The sequence below is a fragment of the Lolium rigidum genome, chromosome 1 (assembly GCF_022539505.1).
Source record: "Lolium rigidum isolate FL_2022 chromosome 1, APGP_CSIRO_Lrig_0.1, whole genome shotgun sequence".
Taxonomy (NCBI): domain Eukaryota; kingdom Viridiplantae; phylum Streptophyta; class Magnoliopsida; order Poales; family Poaceae; genus Lolium; species Lolium rigidum.
The window spans coordinates 39,321,518-39,346,822 of NC_061508.1; the positions used below are offsets into that span (position 1 = coordinate 39,321,518).

Below are 25,305 nucleotides of genomic sequence, written 5' to 3' on the forward strand. Positions count from 1 at the left end.
AAACAGTTCCCGTCGGATCCAGACGAGATGTGGGTGATGGCCTCGGGCTAGAACCCTAGCCGGATGCGAAGATGGAGAAGGAATGATCCAAAGCTGACCGAAATATTCCTCCACAGATCCGTCCTCATCCCATCTCGGGACCCGCACGTCAGCTCCCTCAACCGCCATAGCCTGACTGGTTGCGATTCTGCCATGTGTCGCGAATCCGGAGCCATGCGGAGTGAAATTACCTTCGAGCCCCTCTAATGGAGGCGGGATCCCCTGCGAGGTTCGCTCGCTCGCCACATCGTGACTCGATGTATGAAACAAGCGACGAGCCGGGCGCCGCCTCGAGAGTTCGCCGGCGAGATGGCCGAACGGCCAGCACGGAGACTCAGGCCTCATCGGCCAAATCAGCAATGGAGATGTCTGCGGTCTTTACACATGGATTTGCATTCGTGTTTTTCCAAAGAACTTTTATAAGAACTACAAGGACTAAGACTTTTACATGTCTTACTTTATTGAACTTAAAATCTTTTGCACCAGCAGATGCTCCGAGTTCGAGGAGCACCTTTGAATTACCTTCAAACACTCCTTAGATGATGGAGTACACATGGCACACACACTCCTCACATGTTCGCACATGTACATCGTGCATTTTCCTTGGAAGAAAATTTTCTAATAAATCATGACATGTTCTAACTAAATTGCATAATGCAATAGAATAAAAAAAATATTAGACGTGCCACAGGGATGGGAATCTACTTTTCTTTTAAAGGCATGGAGATTTTTTAAGCTTATTATTGATAGCATACAAAACCAGCCGAAAAAACTGTAAAACATGTAAAAATGGTTCAACTAGATAGGGCCGCCATGATTCAATAAAATGCCAAATGTTGATCAAACACATACTTGTGTTGCTCTTCTTTTTTTTGAACAAGGAGTGCCCCGAAGGGCCAGGAAGCTTCTCATTAAATCCAAACGGAGGAGGTACACAATATTACAAAGGACCCCATAAGATCTAAATACACATATAGGTCCCTAGCATCTGCAGAAAAGACCTCACTGAAAGATGAAAAAAAGCAATCAGGTCCTTCTCTTTCCCCGCCGTCGAGCCAGACGTCTGCTACGCCGCCGTCATGCAAAGAGGCGGGGACGAAACCACTTGCCTCACTGCAGCCGTAGTATGCGACTGCAAACCTCAGGAAAAACCTCGCAAAGGAGGTTGATTTGCCGGAATCCATCGCCGGCAATTGGATAGGCCATGGAGTGGCCTTGGAGCTGCTCAAGAAAGTAACTTCCCACCTCCGGAAAGCAAAGAAAACACCGTCGTCACCATCTTCATCTTCCACCTCGCCTCCACGGCCGGCCAGGTCGATGTCGAGGATGACAAGGGCGCATCTTTGCAACCCGCAGTGCTTATTGCAGGGGGGCTTGGCAGGAGGAGCATACGATTCCATCCTCCACCTTGGGGACTTGACATCGCAGCTGCTCGGCCTTCCACGGGTGCCGCACCAAAACACCAGGGATAGAGAGCCTCCGCTCATCTCCATCGATCCACCGTCCTCCATCCTTCTTCCCCACCCCTCACCACCACGGCCGGCCAGTGGGAGAAGAACGAACAGAGCAAACATGGAAATCGAAGAGGGAGAGCAAACCTTGGGCTTATTGACAGAGATCCTTGGGGGAAGGTCGAGCGGCTCCATCTCCGACCGCCGGAGCTCCTTGCCGCGCCGCCTCCACCACCAAACACACCGGATCTTGCCCAGAAGATCAGGTGCTAGGCTCCCAAACAACGGCATCCAGCCGAAGACACAAGATCTGAGCCTATATACAGAACCGGCGCCTCCCCCTCCCCATCTCCGGCCGGCAGCGCCGCCGGAGAAGGGACGGGTTTGGCCCGGCCGCCCTGGGTCAACGGGCAGAGGAAAGGATAGGGGCGGAGCTGGAGGAAGAAGGAGAGAGGAGCGAAACGGGTCTCCAACGGAACGTTTCTTGTGTTGCTCTTCTTCTGTATTAGATATGGGGTATAGATAATCCTGTGATATAATATTTTCTAGGAGGGAGTGGCTAATTTTAGTCTACATGGGAGTAAGTGTCCAACTCAGCAAATTGCTTATGTGGCAGTGAGTTAATGAGGAGAGATACAATGAGTCTATAAGCTAATTAATGAAGACATATACTACCTCCGTCCCAAGGAATAAGGCGCACGCGTATTCCAAGACGAACTTTGACCATAAAAATTGAGCAACACAATCTTGATTATATTATATGTAATTTGTATCGTTGGATTCGTATTGAAAAGCACTTTCTAATAATGTTAATTTCATACAAAAAATCTTTATATATTTGAAGTAATTCTTGGTCAAATAAAAAGCACGTAAAACGAGGGCGCCTTATGCCTTGAATCGGAGGTAGTATGATACTACTTTGATGTTACTAAGACTAGTCATAGTGGGGAGTAACATAGAGTAGTAACATGGTGCATGTTACTACCCTATGTTACTACCTCCATAATGCATAGTTACTTATATGTGGTATCATGCATGCTATATTTATTAGATTGTAGACTCATCTTATCTTGAGAAGTGTGATGTTATGGTAACATAGCTAGTTACCACCTCACTCTCTTTCTTCATTTATTATCATGCCATGTCACCAAAATGCTTTGGGGTGTGTGATGTTACTAGCTATGTTACTCCCACTATGAGCAGTCTAAGACTGCTCATAGTGGGAGTAACATAGCTAGTAACATCACACATCTCAAGGCATTTTGATGACATGGCATGCTAATAAATGAAGAAAGAGAGTGAGGTGGTAACTAGCTATGTTACCATAACATCACACACCCCAAGGCAAAATGAGTCTACAACATAATAAATGACACAATGCATGACACCATATATAAGTTACTACCCACTATGAAGGTAGTAACCTAGACTAGTAACATCACATATGTTACTAGTCTAAGTTACTTCCCACTATGACCAGCCTAACCACTATGAAGTTACTCTCACTATGAGTAGTCTTATGTGCACTTTTCTCTCGTGTACACACTGGACCTCTGTCGTTTGCAATTATTTCGTTCCAACCAACTTAACCGCAGACGCCTCTGCCCTGTGCCATGTGCTCAGTCCTCACTCAATGTCCGCATCTCTTGAGTCTTCCTTGGCCGGTTCCACCCCCTCTCGTCATCGTCTCCATGGATGCTCAAAGGTACACGCAATTGGTCAGCGAATCTCTCGCCTCACCTGAAACATAGCAATTTCAGTCCGGGCTGAATATTTCTTTTCTTCTTTTTTTGGAACGAGGGGTTGAATATTTCTGATGCTGTTCTTGGTGTTGCGCCGCGAACAGTGATTGATTAAGTAGGAAGGTAGAAGAGATACAGAGATCGATGGAGATTGAGGAAGACGAGTCCTGCGAGACGGTGCCGGAGATGGAGGCTCCCGGCGTGAGCACGGTGGCGATCGCGGTGAGCGGGAGCAAGAACAGCAGGCACGCGCTCAAGTGGGCCCTCGACAAGTTCGTGCCCGGAGGCCAGGTCCTCTTCCGGATCCTGCATGTCCGCCCGCCCATCACCATGGTGCCCACTCCAAGTCTGTATTTTTCCTTTTTCCTCTTGTTCCTCCATTGCTGCATATTTTCTCCATGATTGTATACTGTCTGAATTTGCAGTTCTTGATGTCTGAACAAGAATATGCAGTTTCTGTAGATAATGAACATTTTCCTTCGTCAGTAGTATTATTTTCTCTCTGTCTCTCCGTTGCTGCAGATTTTCTGAATGACTTAAACTGTCTGAATTCGCAGTTCTTGACGTTTGCACGAATAAAATGCAGTTTTTGTAGACAACCTTTTATGAGAAAAAAAATAGATTTTAAGAAATATATGCTTTAGGGGTCTGCTTATCCATAACTTGAACAAAACCGTGATGACTTCTATCTGTCAGTTTCAACAATTTATCTTGCCAGTAGCACCATCCATGAACAACCTATTTTAGCTGTCAGTGTCACAAGATTACACCTACCTGAGTACCAACTGCAGACTGCAGAGTTTGTCCTTCAGCGTACTGCATTATTAGGTCGATGAATACGAATTCTGGATCCTTTTTTTGTTTGAGCTAGGTTTGGACAATACTGAATTAATACTGTAGCTGCAGTCTGTTACTAAATATTCAGAACGCTGACCTGCTATTCTTCATCTTCTTTCAGTGGGCAATTATGTCCCGATTTCAAGAGTGCGAGATGATGTAGCATCGGCATACAGGGAAGAGGTGGAATGGCAAGCAAGGAATATGTTGCTTCCATTCAAGAAGATGTGTGCTCAAAGACAGGTTAATTTGCTTGCGCAATTGTATAGTTTAGCACCCAGATTGCATTCAACAACTCACTCATGAAATATGATACTAATGTGTTTTACTCCGTTTGATGAACAGGTGGAAGCTGAAGCTGTTTTACTTGAATCCGAAGATGTGCCTTCTGCTATAAGGGAAGAAATCGACAAATTTAATATCGGCAAGTTGGTCTTAGGTTCTTCATCGAAAAGCATATTCCGAAGGTATATTCTATTCACTGATGTCTCAGTATTAATCTGAAACATTATTTAACCTACTACTTGAATAACTTTTTGGATTATAGCTTGTGTACTATGAAAAAAATTCAGAAAAGTTTAAGCATTTGGTAGGATGACTATTGTTCGCAATCAATTCCCCAGCTACCGGCCTAACACTGAAGGTTGCACTTGCACTGCAACTACCTGATTGGAAGTTTATATTGAATTCTGCAGAAACTCTAGGATGAGCAATTGTCCACCAACAAAGGCATTAAGTACTGCATGTCGCTACCTGTCCCTTTATCATTGCCGAGATTTCTATTACTAATTATCTACCCAAATAATTACACCAGTATTTTAGTGCTGGTGTGGCTTCACTAGTTGTGCACAAAGAGACACTTTTATACAAAAAAAAGAGGAAGATAGTCTGCAATTATATGAGAAGAAAGCATATTCTGCAGTACTGATCATTGGTTTAACATTATCAACTACTTCCAGGAAGGTCAAAGTAAGCAAGACTGCATCTAAAATCTCTGAATGCATTCCAAGATTCTGTACAGCATACATCATCTCAAAAGGCAAACTATCATTCGTGCACGCAGCTACATCTGATACCTGTGAAACACCTAGGTCTATATCTTCTTCAACTGTTTCTTCTCCTAGCACCAGAAGCCTATACTCTAGTGCACGCTCAGGTAATACTCAAGTCTGTGAAAAAAATTGTCTTCTACAAATTGTGATTTTTTTACAGTTATCAACTGAATACAATCAATCTGTCCGTGCAAAAAACAATGTAGCTAGTCTGAATTGCCCTCTATTTAGAGGAGCTGCTTCACATAATTAGAACTACCAAACTCTGAGGAACCTGCCTCAGGAAATCAGGAACATAAATTTTCTGGTGTGGTAACTGTTCTTTTTACTGCAGATTGGATCCACAGAAATGGAATAGAAAATGTGCCATTCCACCAGACTTCTCTGTCATCTCAGCATGATCACACTCTCGCACACGTCAACCAGTTGTCTAACAGGGGAGCTAGCCCTTCAGACAGTACTGGAAGCGAGATCTCTTACAATGATGGCACAACCCTGATTACGAATTCACACTCGGTCACATCGGAAACGCAGTTCAGCAGCAGCAGCAGTGGGAATTCAATTCAAAAGAGCTTTCTAAGAGATAGTTCGCTGGATGGCACTGATCTGCGGGCATCAGTTTCAGATATTGCAACGAGTCTGAACCATTCTGTTGACCAGGTAGCAATTTCAACTTCTAAGTGAAAACGGTATTTCATTCTCTTCCATTGGAAAATGGGTTTCATTAGATAATGTCTGATGAATGGTAAAATGTGCAGCCAAAGCCTACTACATGAAAGCTAACATGTTTGTCCTTGTCCTTTAACCTTTGTTGGCAAACAGCACGACCTGAAGCTTGAAATTGAGAATATCAAAGTCAAGCTGCAACATCTTCAGAAGCTTCATGAAGTTGGTCAGAATGAATCGGTTGACTCCCCTCAGAAAGTAAGGTTTAAACACTAATTAAAAGTGTCTAGTGACCTACAATGCCTTATTTGTTTCTTGCTGTACCTTTGCTGTTAGGTACGCGATACCTTGGGAATTCGGCACGTCGAGGACCAAATTAAGCATAGAGAGATCGACCTGACAGAACATATGGTGAGGAGATTGGTAAGGCAAATGGAAAGAGAAGAACATAATGTAACCAAAACAGAATCTCAAACCAGCCAAGACTCTTCTGAAAGGGAAGCAATACAGACTAATGGTGATCATCAAAGTGCTGTCGAAAACAAAACAGGACAGGAAATTGCCAGACGTTTTTTTACCGAGTATAATAGGTACTCATGGGAGCAGATACAAGGGGCGACTTCATCATTTTCAAGTGATCTTGTGATCGGCAAGGGAACTTATGGTACAGTCTACAAGGCGAAGTTTCAGCATGCTGTTGCAGCAGTGAAAGTTCTGAACTCCCTTGAAGGTTGTGGATCTCAGCAGTTACAGCAGGAGGTACTATATTTTTCTTTCCAGCACACAAATTTGTAACTAGCCAGATGTTCTGTTTTCTGAACTTCTGTATTACAACTGCGCATATTTTTCTTTTGCTACAGCTTGAGGTGCTTGGCAAGATCCGGCACCCTCACCTGCTGCTTCTGCTGGGCGCCTGCCCGGAACATGGCTGCGTGGTGTACGAGTACATGGAGAACGGCAGCCTGGACGACATGCTCCACCACCGCCGGAACGGCACGCCGCCGCTCGCCTGGTACGACCGCATCCGCATCGCCTGGGAGGTGGCCACCGCCGTCGCGTTCCTCCATAGTGCCAGGCCGGACCCCATCATCCACCGCGACCTAAAGCCGGCTAACATCCTGCTCGACCGGAACCTCGCCAGCAAGGTTGGAGACGTCGGCCTCTCCACGGCGCTGCAACTCCCGGCAGCCGCCGGAGCCACGGGAGAAGGCCAGCACACGATGGTTAAGAACACAGAGCCCGTGGGCACATTCTGTTACATTGACCCGGAGTACCAGCGCACAGGCGCCGTGTCGGCCAAGTCCGACGTGTACGCACTCGGCGTCGTGGTGCTGCAGCTTCTGACGGGGAGAACTTCGCCGCTGGGGCTCACACACGCCGTGGAGACTGCGCTGGAAGATGGTGGCAGCGCCTTCACGGACATGCTGGACGCAACCGGCGGCAAGTGGCCGCTGGAAGAGGCGCAGGAGCTAGCCATGTTGGCACTACGGTGCGCTGAGATGCGGCGCAGGGACCGGCCCGGGCTGCACGAGCACGTTCTGCCAGCGCTGGAACGGATCAAGGACGTCGCCGCCAGGGCCGCTCGTCTTGTCCGGTCAGCATCAGTGGCCGCGGCTCCTCCAGGCCATTTCCTCTGCCCCATTCTTCAGGAGGTGATGGTGGATCCTGTCGTCGCCTCCGACGGGTACACGTACGACCGGAAGGCGATCGAGATGTGGCTTGGCATGAAGGACAAGTCACCGATGACGAACCTGAGGTTGCAGAGCAGGAGTCTGATACCGAATCACTCACTCCGGTCTGCGATCATGGATTCGAGGTCCAGCAGCAGATGATAATGGTGGTCATTTTTGGCGTCCGAGAGACGCAGTGTTGCAGATTGATCAGTTTCTTCTCAGTTAGCAAGATTTGAAGTTTTTGCTACAACTTGTGCAGAAGTAGTCTTGGAAATTTTAAATTTGTGTTGTGCAGCTATATAGAAATGTGAATAAAAAATACTAAAAGTAGCTCTTAGCTACAACTTGTGTCTTCAGAGATATACATTTTATGTTGTGCAGCTATATCAAAATGTGAATAATAAGATATAAAAAGGCTCTTATTCCCTTCAATGATTTTTCGCAAGGTGCCTAAGAAAACCAAAAACAGTGTTTCAAGGGTAATTCACAGAGTTCAGTAGAAACAACAAACAAACCAAAACAACACATCAAAAGATTACCCATCATTATTAGTTTACAATCTCTGGGATATCAAAATTAATTTACAAACTCTGGGATATCAAGCTCAGTTTACCGATTCTGCTACGTCATTATAATTGAACCAGAAGCTTAGCTTACAAACTTCAGATTTTTTTAATGTCTCAATAAATGCCAGCATCAGTGAAGCTTAGAGAAATTCTGAACTATAAGAAACACCTTGATCTTTCTTTTCCCAAAACTAGGTCTTTTGTCTACCTATATTATTCCCAACATCTTTATTGCCCTAAAATTGACTAGCATCCTTGTAGTGCCAATTTACCTTTCAAACGGTGCCCATCAGACTCAAGCACCGAGTTAAATAAAGTTATGAAACTTAATTTAGTGGGACTAGATCAGTGGCGGAGCTTTAGAAGAATAATATTGGGCCTCGAGAGGATGAGGAAACATGAACCCAATAATAAAAGGCGGACAGAGCAAACGATCCACACAAGTAACGCCCCATATAGATTGGGCAGGAGGTGCTTCTTTCCCCTGGATTCAAAGATGGATCACCTTACCAATCACGTTCACTGTGACAAACGATCTGTAATCTGGGATTTGATCTAATGCTTATGTTGTTGAAATAGCTACATGGTCAGCTAAGACTAGCCGAGAAGTGCCATTAAGATCCTATCTCGTTGCTGGCTAAGACGGAGTGCAATGTCTCACCGTAGCGAGCACTCCCTTGGGTAGGTATTAGTCTTGAGATCATCAATGGAACTAGAAACTCATGTTTCCATCAATTTTGGGACTTCTTCAACCTTCTTGGATATGCAAGTACTTTCTGTATCCTATATGTAAAATCAATTCGTTTATTTAATAATCTTTTTTAGTATGTGTGTAAACTCCTGCTAGGCATGGAAGTTGTGGAAAGAGGAAAGATGGCTTGAGTTTGTCGATGAATCAATAGTTTCAGAGCTTCATGGAATGGATGCAATGAGATGTATCAACATCGCATTGTTGTGTGTACAAGAGAATGCAGCTGATAGACCTACCACAATAAGTATGGTTGCGATGTTGAGCAGAAAATTTATGACCCTGTATTTCCACGTAAGGTAACGGACGAAGATCCACGTAGTATTGATGATGTGCCAGTGTATGCTCTACAGGGCAGATAGTTTCTTATCATTGTCGATGATTGGTTTTGTACTCTTGCTTTTCTTAGGGGCCTCCTTTTGTTTCAACGCTTAAGGTTCTGACAGTACCTGTATTTCGGACGAGGACAACGCCCCCATCTCGCCGCCGCATCGGCCTCCCAGCGTCGGCGCTGCTTGCATCTGTAGCCGACCAGATAATGGAGGGACAGGGGGAGAAACTCTGAAGATGGATGGTGGACGGGCCGCGAGACGTCCTGCCAAGAGAAAACGAGAGCGTGGAGCCATGGAACCTACTCAAACAGAGGAAAATACATCCTTTTTAAAACACAAGTATACATTTATTCTTGTGTGTTTCTGTATGTACCCAGTGCAATGTTATTGTTCCCTATCTAGCGTAAGGCGTATGAACATCCACATTGTTGTGTATACAAGAGAATGCATCTGACAGACCCACCGCAACAAGGGTGGCTGCTATGCTAAGCAGTGAAATTATGACCTTGCCTGAACCTAAGCATCCAGCGCATTTCCATGTAAGGGTAACAAAGGAAGAGCCACCGAGTGCTAAACGTCGGCTCTACAGGGCAGATAGTGTTGAAATATTGGGCCCACTTTTAGTGACCCAAATTAGATTTCAGTTTTCCCTATAAATCTCAAAGCCCACATAGTGGCAGCTTTGTGAGTTTGAGCCCAAGTTGGTGGCAGCTCACTAGTGAGTGGCAAGTGGTGGGAAGTTTAGTCCCACATGGAAAGTTGGGAGGAAGTTAGACCACCTTATAAGGTGGGTTGTTTCACCACTAATAAGTGAGTGAGAATAGGAGTGCTACACGCGCGCTCCTCCTCCTCCTCGCTCGTCTCGACGCGACGCGACGCTCGTGGTGAGTGGATTGAGCCTCGAGCCTTACTACTTTTTGCAGCTCAGGAAAACGAACAGAGTCCTAGACAGACGCGTCACAGTTAGTCGGTTCGGGTCGCCGCCATCGTAGCCTACTCCATCCCGCGCGCCGACGTGCATCGGCGAACGGGAGAGCAGGTCTCCGGAACCGCTCGTCCTTGCGATCCTGTACGGGAGAGGGCGAATTAAGTTTTTGGGAAGCGCTATGCGCGACTGCTCAAGTTCTTCATCACGGGTCGCCTTCCATCCAAGTCGGGCGGTGCTGCCTTCCGTCGTCTTCAACGCCGTCTACTTCGACCCGTCGCCCCTGTCGTCAACAACGTTGTCATCAACAACGTTACTGCTGCGACATCATCTGCTACACCTCCACCGCCACCTCCACCGGATCGGTACGTGCGACATATCTCGATCCGTTTAGCGATGGATGCTTTACTCGTTTGCGCTGCTCGCTGCTCATGTTGATTAATGCATCTAGTATGTTCGAGTTTCACATGTTAGTAGTTGCTGCCATCATGTTTTATATTCTGGAATTAATCATGGAAATTATGCCTAATTATCCAACAGATAGTTTCTTATCATTCTGCATGATGTGGTTTCATGATGTTGCTTTGCCTAGGGAGCTCCTTGTGTTTAACACTAAGGTTCTGACAGAAAATACAATCTGTAAGTAGAATTTGCTCATGTTCAAACAGTAAAATGATTACTAAATATTGTGCATACTGTAACTGAATCATAAGTGCAAGGCTCAGCCGTTGGTCAGCAGTGATAGTTTTGTATTGGTGAGTGGTGAATTGTGAATTGTGAAGTACAGTGGTACTGGTACATTTCAGGTTTGAGTTTCTCTTTTTGTGGAAATGGCAACCCTTACCTAGAAATAAAGGGGTGATGCATGCTAGATTATTGATTTACGCTAGAAGCTTTTGTACTGATAAGCATAGGCGCCCGCAACTAGGTGTGTAGGATGTGCACTTTGGACGGATCAAAGGGCTAGCATAAGCATTGAATCGATTCAACACAGCAGTTCCATTCCCCAAACAATAATCACCGAAGCATAGCTAACCTCACAAGATGGTTGGATTCGGTTGGAGTAAACGGAATCAGGGGCTACCTGTGTGAACCGCCTTTGGGCGAGGAAACAGTAAATACGCGATGCCTCAACGCCGCCTAGATCTCGCCGGAGCCGGGAGGTTGGTTCTGCGCCGCCCTCGTTTCTGCTGGACCTGGACGGCGGAGGGGCCGTGGGCCGTGCTGTCGATACAAAACGAAAGCCTGGAATATACAAGGAACAGAGAAAGTTTGCACCATGCAAAGGATTGTGTTTGTTGCCCCTTCACAATGTTAAACGGGAGCGCCTATACACCGACCTGGTCGGCGTGTAAGGGCAACCACACATCCCAGCGAGCAGGTCGGTTGGTTGGCCCGCGGCGTACTAACATCAGGTACGACTTTTTTTTTGCTGTTTCTTTTTGTTAATTTTTTCTTTTCCAATATCTAACTTTAAAAAAAATCGAAGAACAGAATTTGGAAATAAAAAGTTCAGATTCGAAATTTTTTAAATTCAAAAAATCATATTTTGATTTTTTGCTTTTTCGAAATTTAAACATTTTTGAATATGAACATAATTTAAATTTGAACATTTTTAAATTTTGTTTTATTTTTTATTTTTGTTTTAAATATGAAAAAATCAAATTTGAATGATTTTCAAATTTGACTGATTTTCAAATTTGAACGTTTCTCAACATCGAACGATTTTCAAATTTGAATTTTTTGATTTTGAATGTTCTAAAATTTGAACATTTTTTGAATTTGAACATTTTTTGAATTTGAACATTTTTAAAATTTAAATTTTCTTGAATCTGAAAAATAAATATAAAAGAAAATAGAAAACAGAAAAGAAAACGGAAAAAGGAAACAGAAAAGAGAAAAGAGAAAAGAAAAACAGAAACGAAAACGAAAACGAAAAAAAAGCCTACCGCGCGGGGGGTGTGCGGTGGCCGGTAGCCACCGACCTGGTCGGTGTATAGGTTTGGCCATGTTAAACGGGTCTACCACGAACAGCACAAATCACCGGTGCTTCGATTTTTTGCAAGTACCTGAATCATTAGGTCGGCCCACAAGCTTTCATTCAAGCTTACATTTGTTTGAACATCAACAAAAGAATATCTTGTCTAGAGGGGTAAAATAGATGTTAAGTATTTTTATTTTCCTTTTTTTGCACACCATCTAGCTGATCTTGCAGGGGCCAAGAAGCGAGGTTGGTCATGTTTCTAGAATAAATACTAATGGGTAAATATTGGTCATTTTTTTAACATGACTTTTACATATCTTTTTGTAGGTTCTTTTTACTTTTACGAAATACAGTACAAACATCTAATCTAGTGCAACGTGAAAATTACCTTGTGTGACTCGGAAAAGGTGGGACTCTACACACCAATTGAAAGTTACTCATAGTGATATCGAGCTTGAGGTTGTAGTCTTGTAGAGCAAAAGCCAAGTCTTGTATCACACAACTTGCTAGAGATAATGGATTTATTCTTGAAACATTTTGGACAGTCTGCATCGCCATGGCATACCCAATTTCAAATCCCCAGGTTAGTACAAAGTTGCAAATGTGTTTGTTGCCTATTCTCAATTAGGGTTGCAAACTAGTCGAGGTTGAGTGAGTTTGATGGTTAGGCGCGCTTAGCTTAGCTCATGCACAAATTCGAGCGAGCTAAGATTGAGCTACAAAAGTTGGTTCATGCTCATCATGTGACGATATCGAGTCGATCTCTAGCTGGATTTGAGCTAAAAAAATACTTTCCATGTTCTTGTATACCAGGCTACAATCTCATTTTCCAGATACCAAAAATAAAATCAACTAATAAATAGCATGATTAATTATATGGAAATCTTATCGTATTTGGGATAATTAATAATATTGCATCTCGTGTCTCTATCTCTATGGTTGCATGCGACCTTCACATTAATGAGCATCATTTTAGGAGAGAGAAATCCAATCAATTCTTCCTAGAAAAGATAGTGACCATGTATAGATTAACATTGTATATTTGGTAGTGGCTTAATTTGTATTCAAGAATGGAGGAGATTAATAAAATTTCAATATTATTTGCATATAGAAGTAAGAAAAACCCCATCCACAAGATATAGAAGGAAAAAATAGCATTAATACTTTCTTAACTGAATCACATTGAAGACATATAGAAGGTAATAAATTTTTTTTTAATATAACATTACTATCAAACATAATATTTCTTTCGGGCTAAGTCCAGCGAGCTATTTTTGGCTCAAGACCATCTCATTTTCTAACAAGACAATCATACTCAGCTTTTCTTTTCAACTCAATGATGAGTCAAGCTAAAAAGTAATGAGTCGATCTTGATCCACTCATGAGTCCCGAGCTTTTCTTGCAACTCTATTCCCAATGTTAAACATGTCACCCTCGAACACCAAAAATCATCGGAGCTAGGATTTTTGCAAGTACCTGAACCATTAGGTACGACTCTGTTGGATCTGCAAGCTTTCTCATCTGGATAGAGCAAAGCTAATAGTAGCTTTCAAACCAAAACAAACAAACAAGTATCTTATGTTATGATGAAGCATGCGGGCCATGTCGCTAAAAAAACGATGTTAAGACTTTGATTTCCATCAAACTGATCTTGCCGTGCAGCGCAGTTAGAGCAATTCCAATAGTGTAGCCAGCTGCTAGCTATAAGCCAAGTGACATGTCATCTATAGCTAACATAGAGCCAACATATACAATAGTGAGCTATAAAAGTGTAGTACTTTTACAATACATGACCCACATTTTAGTCTCACATAGTGCTTAGAGAGACGTCTTTAGAACTGTGCTACAAGATAATAGCCCACTTACCTTCTCTCTCCTCTTCTCTCCCCTCCAACTAAGCACAAATACTATATTTAATTTCTTATAGCCCGCTGACTCAGCCTTATTGTACATGCTCTTAGGTCAGCTCCCCCTCTTCCGCTGATCGACTTCACAAGTTGTTGCGAGCTTGCGACTTGCGAAAGCGCAGAACTGAAAAGCAGGAAGCAAGTAATGGCAGCTTTCACCAATCAATCAAAACTTTGATCGCCGCGGATCGCGTAGAGATACAATTGTCGGCCGAAAACAACTCGCCCGGCCCAGGTCCAAGCCAAGGTGCGCTAATCAAAGCTGGATCATAGTCTAATGATGACGGGATCCCCTAATGATCTTCGCCGTGACTTTAGTCCGCCACTTTGTCTGCGGACTAATTAGCTTTTGATTAAAGTTTTCGTCAGGCGCATGTGTGCAGGCTCGTAAACCTGCACGGTTGTCTGAAAACTATAATACTGTATGATGATTATGATGATGAAATGTCGCATGTGGGTCCTTTTTAGGTTTAACAACTTGCGCCATGTTTCCCTCCAAAAAAAAAATTTGCGCCATGTTTGGTCAGTTGCAAAGCAAACACACAATGGAAGCGAAAAAAATCCATTCTTTTCGAACGATTTTAAGTTATTAATTAAAAAGATAGAAAGATGAGATCGGGTTCGAGTACGCGTTAACCTGAACCCTACATTTTGTCGGAAAATTTAATGAAAGAGGAGGACATGGCTCCAAATACTCTTGTTGGAGAAGACACAAGACAGGAGGAGCCTGTGAAGAAAGATTTCATTATTTTCTTCCATGAATCAATCATCAATTAGTAGTAGTAGCAGTGGTACAAATCAATCAAGCTGGTTAATCCACCAACCGGCAGGGGTTGGGTGGATGGGTACACGCCGTCCATGAAAAAGCAGACAGACATTTCTCGCTTTTGCTTACTTAACCTGTTGTGTTCTTTGTTCATCGGTCGATTCAGAAAGAAAAAAATAATCCAAACCGAATTACTACTAACCAAAACGAAATCATCGAGGTCACTAATAATTACCCAAACCAAAACAAATCTTCTCCTTGGGGCGATCGGCCAGTTAATGGGTTTGATTAATTGGCCGGATCGCGCGGCACCTGATGAAATCTCCTAATTAATCACTGCTTGGATCCATGCTGTCGATCGCGCGCGCGCGCGTGCGACGGCGGCGAGATCTCGTCTCAGAAGAGTTCCCTGGTGACGAGCGGCTGCGCGGCGCCGTTCCACGTGCCCTGCCTGGTTGACCGGTCGGCGGCGGTGCCAGCGGTAGACGGGAAGAACTGGCAGTGGCTGGGCAGGACGTTGCCGGCGGCGGCGGCCTGGGGGTTAGATTGCTTGGGGTGGCATTGCTGGTGGTGGTGGTTGTTGTTAGGGTGTTGGTTTGGCGTGGCGGCGGCGGTGGACGCGACGCGACGGCAGGACGGGCACATGGTGAGTGTGGCGGCGGGTGATGCCTGATGCTGCGCCGGCGACGGCGCGGCCTTGAGCGCCCTGAGCTCGGCCACCTCCTTCTCGAGGCGCTTGTTCTGCTCGGCGAGCTGCTCGCACCAGCGCTTCATGTACTCGCAGTCCACCTCCGTCTGCTTGAGCTTGGTGCGCGCGCGGCGGTTCTGGAACCACACCTCCACCTGCCGCGGCCGCAGGCCCAGCCTGTTGGCCAGCGCCGTCTTTTGCTTCTGCGGAAAAAAGACGAGAAATTTCGATCAGCCCACTGAATGCGAGGTCGATCGATCGATCGATGTGGGCGGATGGATGGATGGATCGGTTGGAGGGACTTACGGGGTTGAGCGTGCTGTGCGTCTTGAAGCACTCCTCTAGGACGGCGGCCTGGTCCTTTGATAGGCGCAGCTTCTTGCGGCCGCCGGCGCCGTCCCCGCCGTCGTCGTCCTCGTCGCTGGCGGCGGCGCCGCGGGAGACGCCGGAGCCGGTGCGCTCGAGCGCCCTCTTGGTGCCGCTCACGCCGCTCTCGGGCGACGTGGACGTCCTGCCGGGCTCCTGCTGCTGCAGCAGCTGATTCTGGTGGTTGTTACCGTTGTAGTCCTGCTGCGCGCGGTGGTAGGCGTCCCTGCCCGCGGCGCCGACGACGGAGCTGAGCGCGGCGCTCCAGTGCGAGGCCGGGGAGGAGGAGGCGGTGGTGGTGGAGGAGGTGAGGCTGCCCTGGGAGGCGAGCCCGAGGCCGAGGCCGAGCTCCAAGCCGAGACCGGTGCTGCGAGGCATCATGTCTCCGATCCGATCTGATCTGGGAGCTCTGGTGGTGAGTGGATGATGGTGCTCGGTGGTGGTGGTGATGGTGATGATCTGGTAGTGAGCATGCGGCGGCGGGGGTGGTGGGTCTATAAATAGGAAGGAAGAGGAGGAGAGGAGGGAGCAAATGATGAGCTGTCCGATGCGATGCGGAGGTGGATCTCCTCTCGTCAGTAGCGAGCGCGGCATCCAATTATTCATTGCCAAAGATTGAAAATAGCATTCATCACTTTCCTTCCACCATACAAGCCAGCCATGTGTGCATGCTCCCATCTTGACCAGGTCTGGCTCACCCTCCAGGCTCAGTTACTTGCTTGAGATCGAGCCGAGCCACTAGGTCCCGGCACTGTTTCCTTTTCAGGCTTAGATCATCTTTCTTCTTTTTTTTCTTTTTGTGAAGAATACTCGAGATTTTATTACTCTACCACAGAATGGCTTAGAGCATCTCTAGCCGATACAAAACCCGTCCCGCGTAACTAGGGTTTTAGATAGTCTTCGTCGTTCGGACAGAAACCACATTTTAGGCCGATCAACAAATAAAATCCATGGCACCCGACTTTTGGTTGAATCGGCCGTTATATATCCAAGCCAGAGGGGTGGTCGGGGTTTTATATCGGCATGTCCCTACCATCGCAATCTGTCGTGATCCACCGCATCTCGTCACTCCGCAACCAGCCCCAGGAGGATGTAGCAATCACCTGGCCGGTTCTATATTGAGGCCAGTAAATAGCTCCGCCACCAGCCGTGGGGGCTCCTCCGGATCTACTTGAGTCGAGCCAGTAGGTCGTGGTACTGTTTCCTTTTCGGGCTTAAAGCATCTCCACCAAATCCAAAACCCATGCCACATAACTCCACCTGATATAAGGTTTCAGATAGTTTTTTTTCGCCTAGTTAGGAACTGCATATCAGCCCATCTAGAGTGAAAATCCAGGGCATCCGACATTGGCTAATCGCCCACTATGTATCCAGGCTATAGGGGGATTTGCCGATTTATATCTCCATTTCCACGCCACCGAACTCCAACACGATCCAGTACATCCCAGCACTCTACAACAAGCCCCCAGTGGATAGGCCAAGCTGTCTACAATGTCGCCAGCCAATAGCTCCGTCGCCAACTGGGGGCGGGGGGGGGGCTCCTACGGATATCTGAGCGGCGGCGCCACTCCCTCCCACAGGCGAATCCCTTTTGATTAGGGTTAAGTAACTAAAGGTTCCTTTTAAATCTTCGGATGTAATGTAATATTTTCTCCGTCAAAAAATATGTGTCTTAACTTTATCTAGATATGGATGTATCTGTAACTAGAATGCATCTAGATACATCCGTGTATAGAAAAAAGTGAGACACCTAATTTTAGACGAACGGGAGTACATTCATGGAAAGTTTGAAAAAGCTTGCGTGAATGCATTTACATTATTTACGGTACCAATTTGTAGTATCTGCTCTGTGGCATATCGCTCTTGTGACACTTGGCTGAATTACTGGCTACTTGGCATGTGTGTCCTGCCTGGCACAAGTTACCGGCTACAGTGCTTGCATGTTGGCAACTCGTCCTACGGAGTAGTCGCAGCTAGTGCGAGCCTTGGAACTCGGGGCGAGCAATGCGGGCAAGACATGGTTCGTGCGTTCCCCTGTCTTCGCGCTTGCTTGGTCAAAGCACATCACCCTAGCTACTGTTAGCGGCTGCTTAATTACGGAGCAAATAAATTCTTCCTACAAACTAGCTAGCTGACCTAGTGTGTGCATTGCACGTTAACTCTCGTCGACCACGACCTACATGAATACATGATGCCTCTTTGGTCTTTGCTATCCTAGCTAAGTCACCAATATTCTAGACAAGGCCAGGTGGAACAATTTGGTACATTTTTTTTTTCGAGAAATCCACCGATCTATTAATAATCATCAACAGTAGTACAAATAACCCAAAAAGTAAAGAAAATTACAAATTGGTACTCGGACCACCTAGCGACGACTACAAACACTAGCACGAGCCGAAGGCGCGCCGCTGTCCTCGCCCCTCCATCGCCGGAGTCACACAAAGCTTGTCGTAGTAGAGCTTGTTGTAGTAGACAGACGGAAAGTCGTCGTGCTAAGGTCCCAAAGGACCAGCGCACCGGAAAGCGACAACCATCGCCAATGATGAGAACCGTAGATCGGAAGAGACTATCATGAAACCACACCAATAAACACGAAAACCGACCGGATCCAAGGTGATCCGACGGGCACACAACTCCACGCGCCCTCCGTTAGCGCTAGATGCACCCCCGGAGCGAGGATAGGGCGGGAAGGACCTTATTCTGACTTCAGGATGTAGCCGCCGCCTCACCATCCCAAAAAAGAGACTGAAAAGCAAACTAAATTAAGAACGGAAACTCCCCGCCGGCGAGGCACCGTGGTCCGCCACACCTCCAAGGCCCTAAGGCCACTGGAGACGGAGCGGACCGGCGGTATCGCCGGCGAGGAGGACGGAACCCTAGATGGGTTTTGTGGCTTCTTCCGCCGCCTCCTAGGCTCCTTACGCACGTACCGGTTCGGTCGATTGTTTTTTTGGTACATTTTCTAATGGCATGCGAAATATATACTATTAGAATCACCATTTAACGAACGACTATGGTATATATTAGATAATTCTTGCTTCGAGGGTCACTGTTTTGTGAAAATGGCACGTTGCTTGCAACAAGATCGGCGATTCTAGCGTGCACGAGACCTCCCTTGCGCTAAATCAACATATTTCCTTACAAATCAACCAGACAGAGCTGAAACGCAATAAAACTGAGCGATTCAGTGCATCACGAATCTCAATGCATAAAATAATGTGAATCTGATGCACAAAACGTGCATGGGAGGTCTCATGCACGCTAGAATCACATTTCTCATGTTGCAACACTCAATTGATGTTGCTAAATCTATGATGGTACATGAATCTTAGTGCTAGGGTTGACATCATAGAGAAAATTCTTCTATAGTTTCTATGGTGAGACATCGTGTGAATGTTTTATTGCGGGGGATAGCATGGTAGGTTTTCTGATTGTTAATTTGTATTATCTTATACGGTACCATTATTCAATAAGTCACAACAATCTGGTGGAAACATGGTTTAAAAACCTAGCCGTATCTTGTTGAGATATAGAGTTTAATTATAGGGAGAAAACTAAGAAGGAAAGTACTCATGGCAAATAAAATGTCGCCAAAACAGTGCATGTGTTTCATGGCGCTTTTAAATGCCGAGTCACGTGTCTAAAGGCTGTAGTTGCGGTTACGCAAGCGTAATCCTCACGCGAAATTTCTCCTCATGCAGGTGTGATGACACCATCAATGGCAAGGTCTAGTCTGGTCCTGGAGAATCTGGCCTGGTACCCAAGCAGTGCGCAGTGCTTTTGAATCACCCGCCGACGACAACACGAGGCTGTGATATCACCCCATGACGCACGAGGGGGGGTGGCTAGGGACGTCATGTCTACTATATGGCTATGGAGTCACCCCATCACGCACGGGGGGGGGGGTCTAGGGACATCCCGTCTACTGTAAGGCTATGGTGTCACCCCATCACGCACGGGGGTCCGTAGTGCCTCCCTATAAACACCCATGCCATTATCAAAGCGGGGGGCAATAAAACACATCATACCGCAAGACGAACCGGTCTCTTGCGTCCATTTACACCACACTCAGACAAACACCGGTCCTCTTCTCCTTGAGGCAGTATAGAGCAAGCCGGTTGACCGTGAGCCGACACCTTTCTTTGTAATACTGAGCACCTCACACGCTCGATCTAAACCTGTATAAAATCTTGTGTGTCTGATGTAATTAGCCCATCAAATCGTATTCACATACTCTACCTACATACAAATTCATTGCCAGGAATCCAAACCCCTATCACTTGGTTAGCTTTTTTTTTTTTTTTTTGAAAAGGGACGGCCTGGCTTCTACATGCATCAGTAACACTTGGTTAGTGAATCAGTGACCCACAAGATTTGGATTCCAAATGAACCTTACGTCGAAACATTGGGTTGGATTCAAACCAAACTGAAAACTACTAGTCAAAGTTTGTCTTACTTTGACAACATCCAGTAGATGAGATTATTTGAAATAAAATTTGGATTGCTGTCAGATACCAGCAGGGGGAACCCAGCGGATGCGCTTGTGGTCTAGTGGTAAGAGTGTGGCACGCTTTGCGTTCTAGAACAAATTAAGGACTAGGAGTACACAGATTATATGCATGAACTTTGTTTTTGGCAGGTCTTTGAAGTCAGATTCAGACTGATTCCGCAGCTGCCCAGAAACGGGACAAGGTTGTCCTAATTAATCCGCACGCTCGCTTTGGTATCCCCTACACAAATGTTGGATCTTAGCGCTATGTGATGACCAGTTCACGAATACATGCATCCATCAATCGCCATCACGTAAACCCTATGAGATGGATTGATCTGGCCAAGAACCAACAACGAATGGTTCTCTCGCTCCGATTCCTAGGATCATGCAACAAACGGGACGATGCTTGGCCAGGATCGACCGGTCGAGCGCGATTAGAGTAGACATTTGCATGGTTACGTGTGCACGCGTACGTGCGTGCGTGGTGCTTATGCCAAGCAGGAATTTCTATATTTTGGAGGATCGGGAAGAGGTCAATCCGCCAATGAACTCGGGTCGGGATTCCTGGGGCGGTCGGTTGTCGATGTCCCCTGGCAAAACAACAGTTGTAGCTTTGCTCCCAAGTTCCAATCGGTGTTGTTCTTAGGCCAGGCGATAAGTTTTTAATTATGCCTAATCACACTAAGCTCGACGCTAATTATATAGTAGATTACTAACCAGGTGTCCAGTTTAATCCACGTACACACGCACGAATCCTGCGATTTGGATACCTAGACGTACGGGTATTGTTTTTCTAACAAACTATAAATATATCCGTTGCTTTGCAATGAGTATATATTTAACGCTAGACGGCACGTAGGCAAACGACCGTAAATCTAGACGGACCCTACATGATATGCATCTATCAATATATCTTATACATAATAGATTTCTGTGTCGCACCCCATCGTCGGTGTCGGACGCGGATCTCGTTGAGGGATCGTCGGAGCTGTCACGGCGTCAGCACAAGCGGATCATGCGCCGGGATCGGCAGCGGATGGCGGCTACAACGTCGTTGTTCTTCTCCACACCCGAAGGTATGACCTTGTCCTCATCATTGCCGTTGGGCAAGCACTCCAGATCGTCAGGCTGCAAGGCAATGCCAGTGCTTCAGCCTTTGGTCTTTTTCGATGATACCACAGAAGGGTGGACCGTCGTTCGTCGGCGACGTTGGTCGCCGGCGTCTGACATCAGATTTCAATATCCGAAAATGAAGGACAATTCAAAATATCGTGTTGTGGGCCACGTCGGGTTGCGGGCTTGTGTCAACAGCAGAACACGGGGCGTTGGTCCAATTTGGATGAGGAAGAGGGGCTCGCACATCGCTGGATCGGACGGTGATCGGGGTCCCAGAATCGCGCGAGTAGGTAGCGATGTCGCTGGACATGCCTTCCGAAAGCTGTTAGGTCTAACCTGGAAGAAGTACGATACTGGGGCTCCTGTTGTCCGGCGGCACCGTGTCGAGATCACGATGAATGGCGATGGCGGCCGGGGGTTTCAACCCAGGGCGGGGTGGCTACAATCCTGGACGAGGCGGCTATGGCGGCGGCCGTGGTGGCTACGGTCAGGCTCGAGGCGCCTTTGTTCCGCAGGGAAGACATGCTCCGGGACCTGGTCGTGGCGGGGCTGGGTATGGACCTAGCCGGGGATTTCAAGGTAATGGGTTCTCTGGTTTTGGTGGCGGCCGCCACTTTGTTCATGGCGAGTCCAGTGCTTCGGCGGGTAACAATGCTGGCCAGCACGATGGCACTTGGGGCAATTCCAATGCCGGGTTTCAGAGAGGAAGCACATACAATAATAGCAATGATCGTTTTGGCTATGGAGGGAACCAACAGAGGTGGAATACAGGGTGTGGTGGCGCTTATGTTGGCCGGCCTCGTGCGCAGGGGACAGAGGGTGGTACACGTACCAGCTTTGACGCTGACCTCCTACAGCAGACGGTTCAGGCAGTAGTTGCATCGGTTACGACATCTACAAAGGTAACGGAATCACCGGCAATGCATGCCCCTGCTACTAGTGTTGCTGGTACTGGTGATGCAGCCATCGGTGTTCTTGGTACTGGTGTTGCGGCTACTGGTGTGGTTGACTGTCAGCAGTTGGGGGCGCCGGTTGCGGTGCCAAACCCTACTTCACAACAAAACGGGACTGCTCAGGGGATTCCATAGGGAAACGAGATTACTGCAAAAGGAAAAGATAATGAAGGTCAGGGTCCTCCGAAGAAGAAGAAGGAGGATAAAGCGGGTTGCTTCCGTTGTAAGAAGCCTGGACACTATATTGATGACTGTCCAACGCCTTTCTGCGACATTTGTGAGTCCATTCATCATGCAACAACATCTTGTCACCTGTTGAATGCTCCAAAACCATATGCTACTCTTCACGGATATGCAAATGAAGCGCTCATGTTCTTTGAACTTCCATGTGGTGCTTTCAAAGCTAAGGCAGAAAATCCCAAGTTGGCCAAAGTGTCAGTTGATGGTGTTGTTTTGACTATTATAGAGATTATTGAGCAACTCAAGATGATTGTACCCTCTGAGAAGTTCAACTGGGAGGTCTTTCATCTCAAAGACAACATATTCAGAGTTAAGCTCCCTAGCAAGCAGGAGGTTCAACGTTTGAAGAATTTTGGCACATATATCTGTACTGATAGAGAGTCTTCTTTGTCTTTTGATCTATGGTCATCATTGGAGGAGCCTTTGTATATGTTACCAGAAGTATGGGTTCGGGTTTCAGGTTTGCCATCGGATGTTAGAGCGAATTACCTATCCTTATGGGGAGTAGGAACTCTATTTGGTAAGACTCTAGATGTCGATATGGCTTATACTCGTAAAAATAAGGTGCTTAGGACCAAGATTGGATGTCTTGATTATAAACTCAACCCAGCAGATAGTGACATGTTCATCAGGAGGGGGTTTTTTAAACTCGGTGTTGAAGTGGAAATCGCAAATAATGGCTTTAATGGAAATGATGGTGCAAGTCAGGGAGAAAGGAAGAATGAAGGTGGCCATGATATGGACACGGACAACAAAGGAAATGATTTGGATGAGACATCCAAATATAATGAACAAGATGGTGTGAGTATGCATAATGGAGTTGAAGGGATGCAAGAGCAATTGTCTAACTTAGATGCTATTCAGATTGGGAAAATGCATGTAAAACTTGCCCCTCCAGGTATTCTGTCGGATGCAAAAAAAATTGAAAAAAAACGAGCCTTTTTACACTTCTTTATCTCATGTTGATTGTGTTGCACTAAGAGACGAAATTGGTTCGGAATTATTTGCAGATTCGTTGGCCAGAGAAGCAGCCTCGGGATCTGGAGTTGCTGGCGATCGGGAGGCGGGAAAGCAGCTTGCCATTGGGCAGGAGCTGCCCGCACGTCGCCTGGCGCAACATGCAGCCAATGAGGCGCCAATGCATGCTGGCCTACAGCAGCGGCAGGGCCTGCTGGTCCCCTCTGCCGCTCCGTCACCTCGGGCTGGCTCCCAGGCGCGTGACAGGCAGGCAGTAGCGGGTGGCCACCGGGGAGCGGACACGTGCGGCCGAGCGCCTAGTGCGGGATTCTCTGCGGTGGTACCATGCTCGCACAACGCAGCTATGGCGCCCAAGCCGCAGACGATCCAGCTGGCTGGCGCAGGCCAAGGCACGGTGGCCGGGGCTAATCAGTTGCCAATGATTGGCACTGACGCTCCTGCTGTGGATGCAGCTACTGTCTCCCAGGGATCCGCTGTGCTTAACAATGGTGTGGGCAACTGTGGTGACCCTGCATACCACTGCATGTTGTAGTATGCCAGTCGTTGATATAACATTCACGAAGTACCAATCCGCAAATATTACATCCCTCAGAGTAGTACAACAGAACATAGCAGGTCCATAACTCATTCATTTATTATTACAAGCCATCAGTACATATCATCTCGGAGCTCCTCTTGGGTCCTAAGAGGGATACTCCTGGGTTCGAGGCGAACCCAACTTAACTTACAATATAAGAGTCTTACTAGATTATACTTTTATTCCAACGAGCAGTTAAGTACTAAGAGTTCGTACTGCTCGGATACTACTACTACTACTTATCGGTCTAAGCTTGTTCTCCTCCGGAACCCTCCCCGGTTCCGTAGACTATAAGGTAGTCTACACCTTTGACACCTCCAGAGAGGTCTGGTTCTTCATAGCCGATGATGTCGGCTCCTTCAGGGTTGTCGTTGTCCTCCTCCAGATGGTTCAGACAATCTAAGCAGGAGATTTAAGAGTGGTATGATTACGAGCGTACTCAACAAGTTCATATTAGGAAAGAGGTGTTTAATGCACTATCTACGATACCAGACCAGAAAGTCTGATACCATGCAGGTTTTAATAACCATTTCTTCAAAAGGTTGCTTTTATTCGGAAGAACTATGTCCGTCGGCCTTCACCGGTTGACTAGAACTTCATGGAGTTCCTTTCCGGCGAGCGTTCGCGGTTCCATATCCCGGAACAAGGAGTGACCGGTCACGATTCGTTACACTCTGCAGAGGTGTGTTGCTTTACCCATAAGAGATCTTAACCTTGGTGCCAACCGGGCAGCTTTCCCGTCCACACTTCCTTTGGTGTGAGGCCCGGTATAAGGTCCCGATCAATCATGTTCCTCACGCTACCTCGCACACCCACCCTTTGTTGCATACCCCGACCACGGGTCCTCGTCGGTCCCATTATTCCCACTTACGGGTGGACCCCGACCACGACAACGATTCCGGGCTCTTACCATAAACTCCTTCGCCGGTAGCTGCAACCCATCATAGACCGCAATACCGTGGGGAACTTAAGGCTTCCCCGGCCTACCGCTTGCTCCTCGGGGGACAAGTGTCTACGGACAATGCCGTGGGGACTTAAGGCTTCCCCGGCCCTACCGCTTGCCCCAGACGGATACAAGTGTCTACGGTAAAGCGCGTCCGTTGATGTACGAGAGGTGGAAACACTTTTGACTACTCCGTCCCACTCCGGATCTTATGGTGAACACGGATTTTACGGCACAAGAATCATCTGGACGACATTTGTTGTT

General features: G+C 46.7%; 2 protein-coding genes across 4 annotated transcripts; one reads left to right on the forward strand and one right to left on the reverse strand.

Annotated features, from left to right (window-relative positions):
- Positions 1–3,013: 3,013 nt before the first annotated feature.
- On the forward strand, positions 3,014–7,892 carry LOC124685231 (U-box domain-containing protein 35-like). Of its 3 annotated transcripts, XM_047219562.1 has the most exons (9): positions 3,014–3,195; positions 3,337–3,578; positions 4,191–4,312; positions 4,415–4,536; positions 5,029–5,225; positions 5,456–5,781; positions 5,944–6,045; positions 6,124–6,546; positions 6,648–7,892. In XM_047219562.1, exons 2-9 carry the CDS (start codon positions 3,377–3,379, stop codon positions 7,617–7,619), a joined length of 2,466 nt encoding a protein of 821 aa, XP_047075518.1. In that variant the 5' UTR covers positions 3,014–3,195; positions 3,337–3,376; the 3' UTR covers positions 7,620–7,892. The 3 variants fall into 3 exon arrangements, with proteins under 3 accessions (XP_047075518.1, XP_047075521.1, XP_047075520.1); XM_047219565.1 differs by lacking the exon at positions 3,014–3,195 and having other exon boundaries at positions 3,475–3,565; XM_047219564.1 differs by lacking the exons at positions 3,014–3,195; positions 3,337–3,578 and adding an exon at positions 3,925–4,060.
- A 6,788-nt stretch (positions 7,893–14,680) lies between these two features.
- On the reverse strand, positions 14,681–16,184 carry LOC124671495 (homeobox-leucine zipper protein HOX2-like). Its single transcript, XM_047207866.1, has 2 exons — positions 15,683–16,184; positions 14,681–15,579 (listed from the first exon to the last, which is right to left on the reverse strand). Exons 1-2 carry the CDS (start codon positions 16,121–16,123, stop codon positions 15,085–15,087), a joined length of 936 nt encoding a protein of 311 aa, XP_047063822.1. The 5' UTR covers positions 16,124–16,184; the 3' UTR covers positions 14,681–15,084.
- Between the last annotated feature and the right edge of the window lie 9,121 nt (positions 16,185–25,305).

Coding starts and splice junctions, on each gene's coding strand:
- LOC124685231 (XM_047219562.1), top strand. CDS start 3,377: ATGGAGATTGAGGAAGACGAGTCCTGCGAGACGGTGCCGGAGATGGAG. Junction 5,226..5,455: donor ATACTCTAGTGCACGCTCAG/GTAATACTCAAG, acceptor TTTTTACTGCAG/ATTGGATCCACAGAAATGGA. Junction 6,046..6,123: donor CGGTTGACTCCCCTCAGAAA/GTAAGGTTTAAA, acceptor CTTTGCTGTTAG/GTACGCGATACCTTGGGAAT.
- LOC124671495 (XM_047207866.1), bottom strand. CDS start 16,123: ATGATGCCTCGCAGCACCGGTCTCGGCTTGGAGCTCGGCCTCGGCCTC. Junction 15,580..15,682: donor CGCACAGCACGCTCAACCCC/GTAAGTCCCTCC, acceptor TTTTTTCCGCAG/AAGCAAAAGACGGCGCTGGC.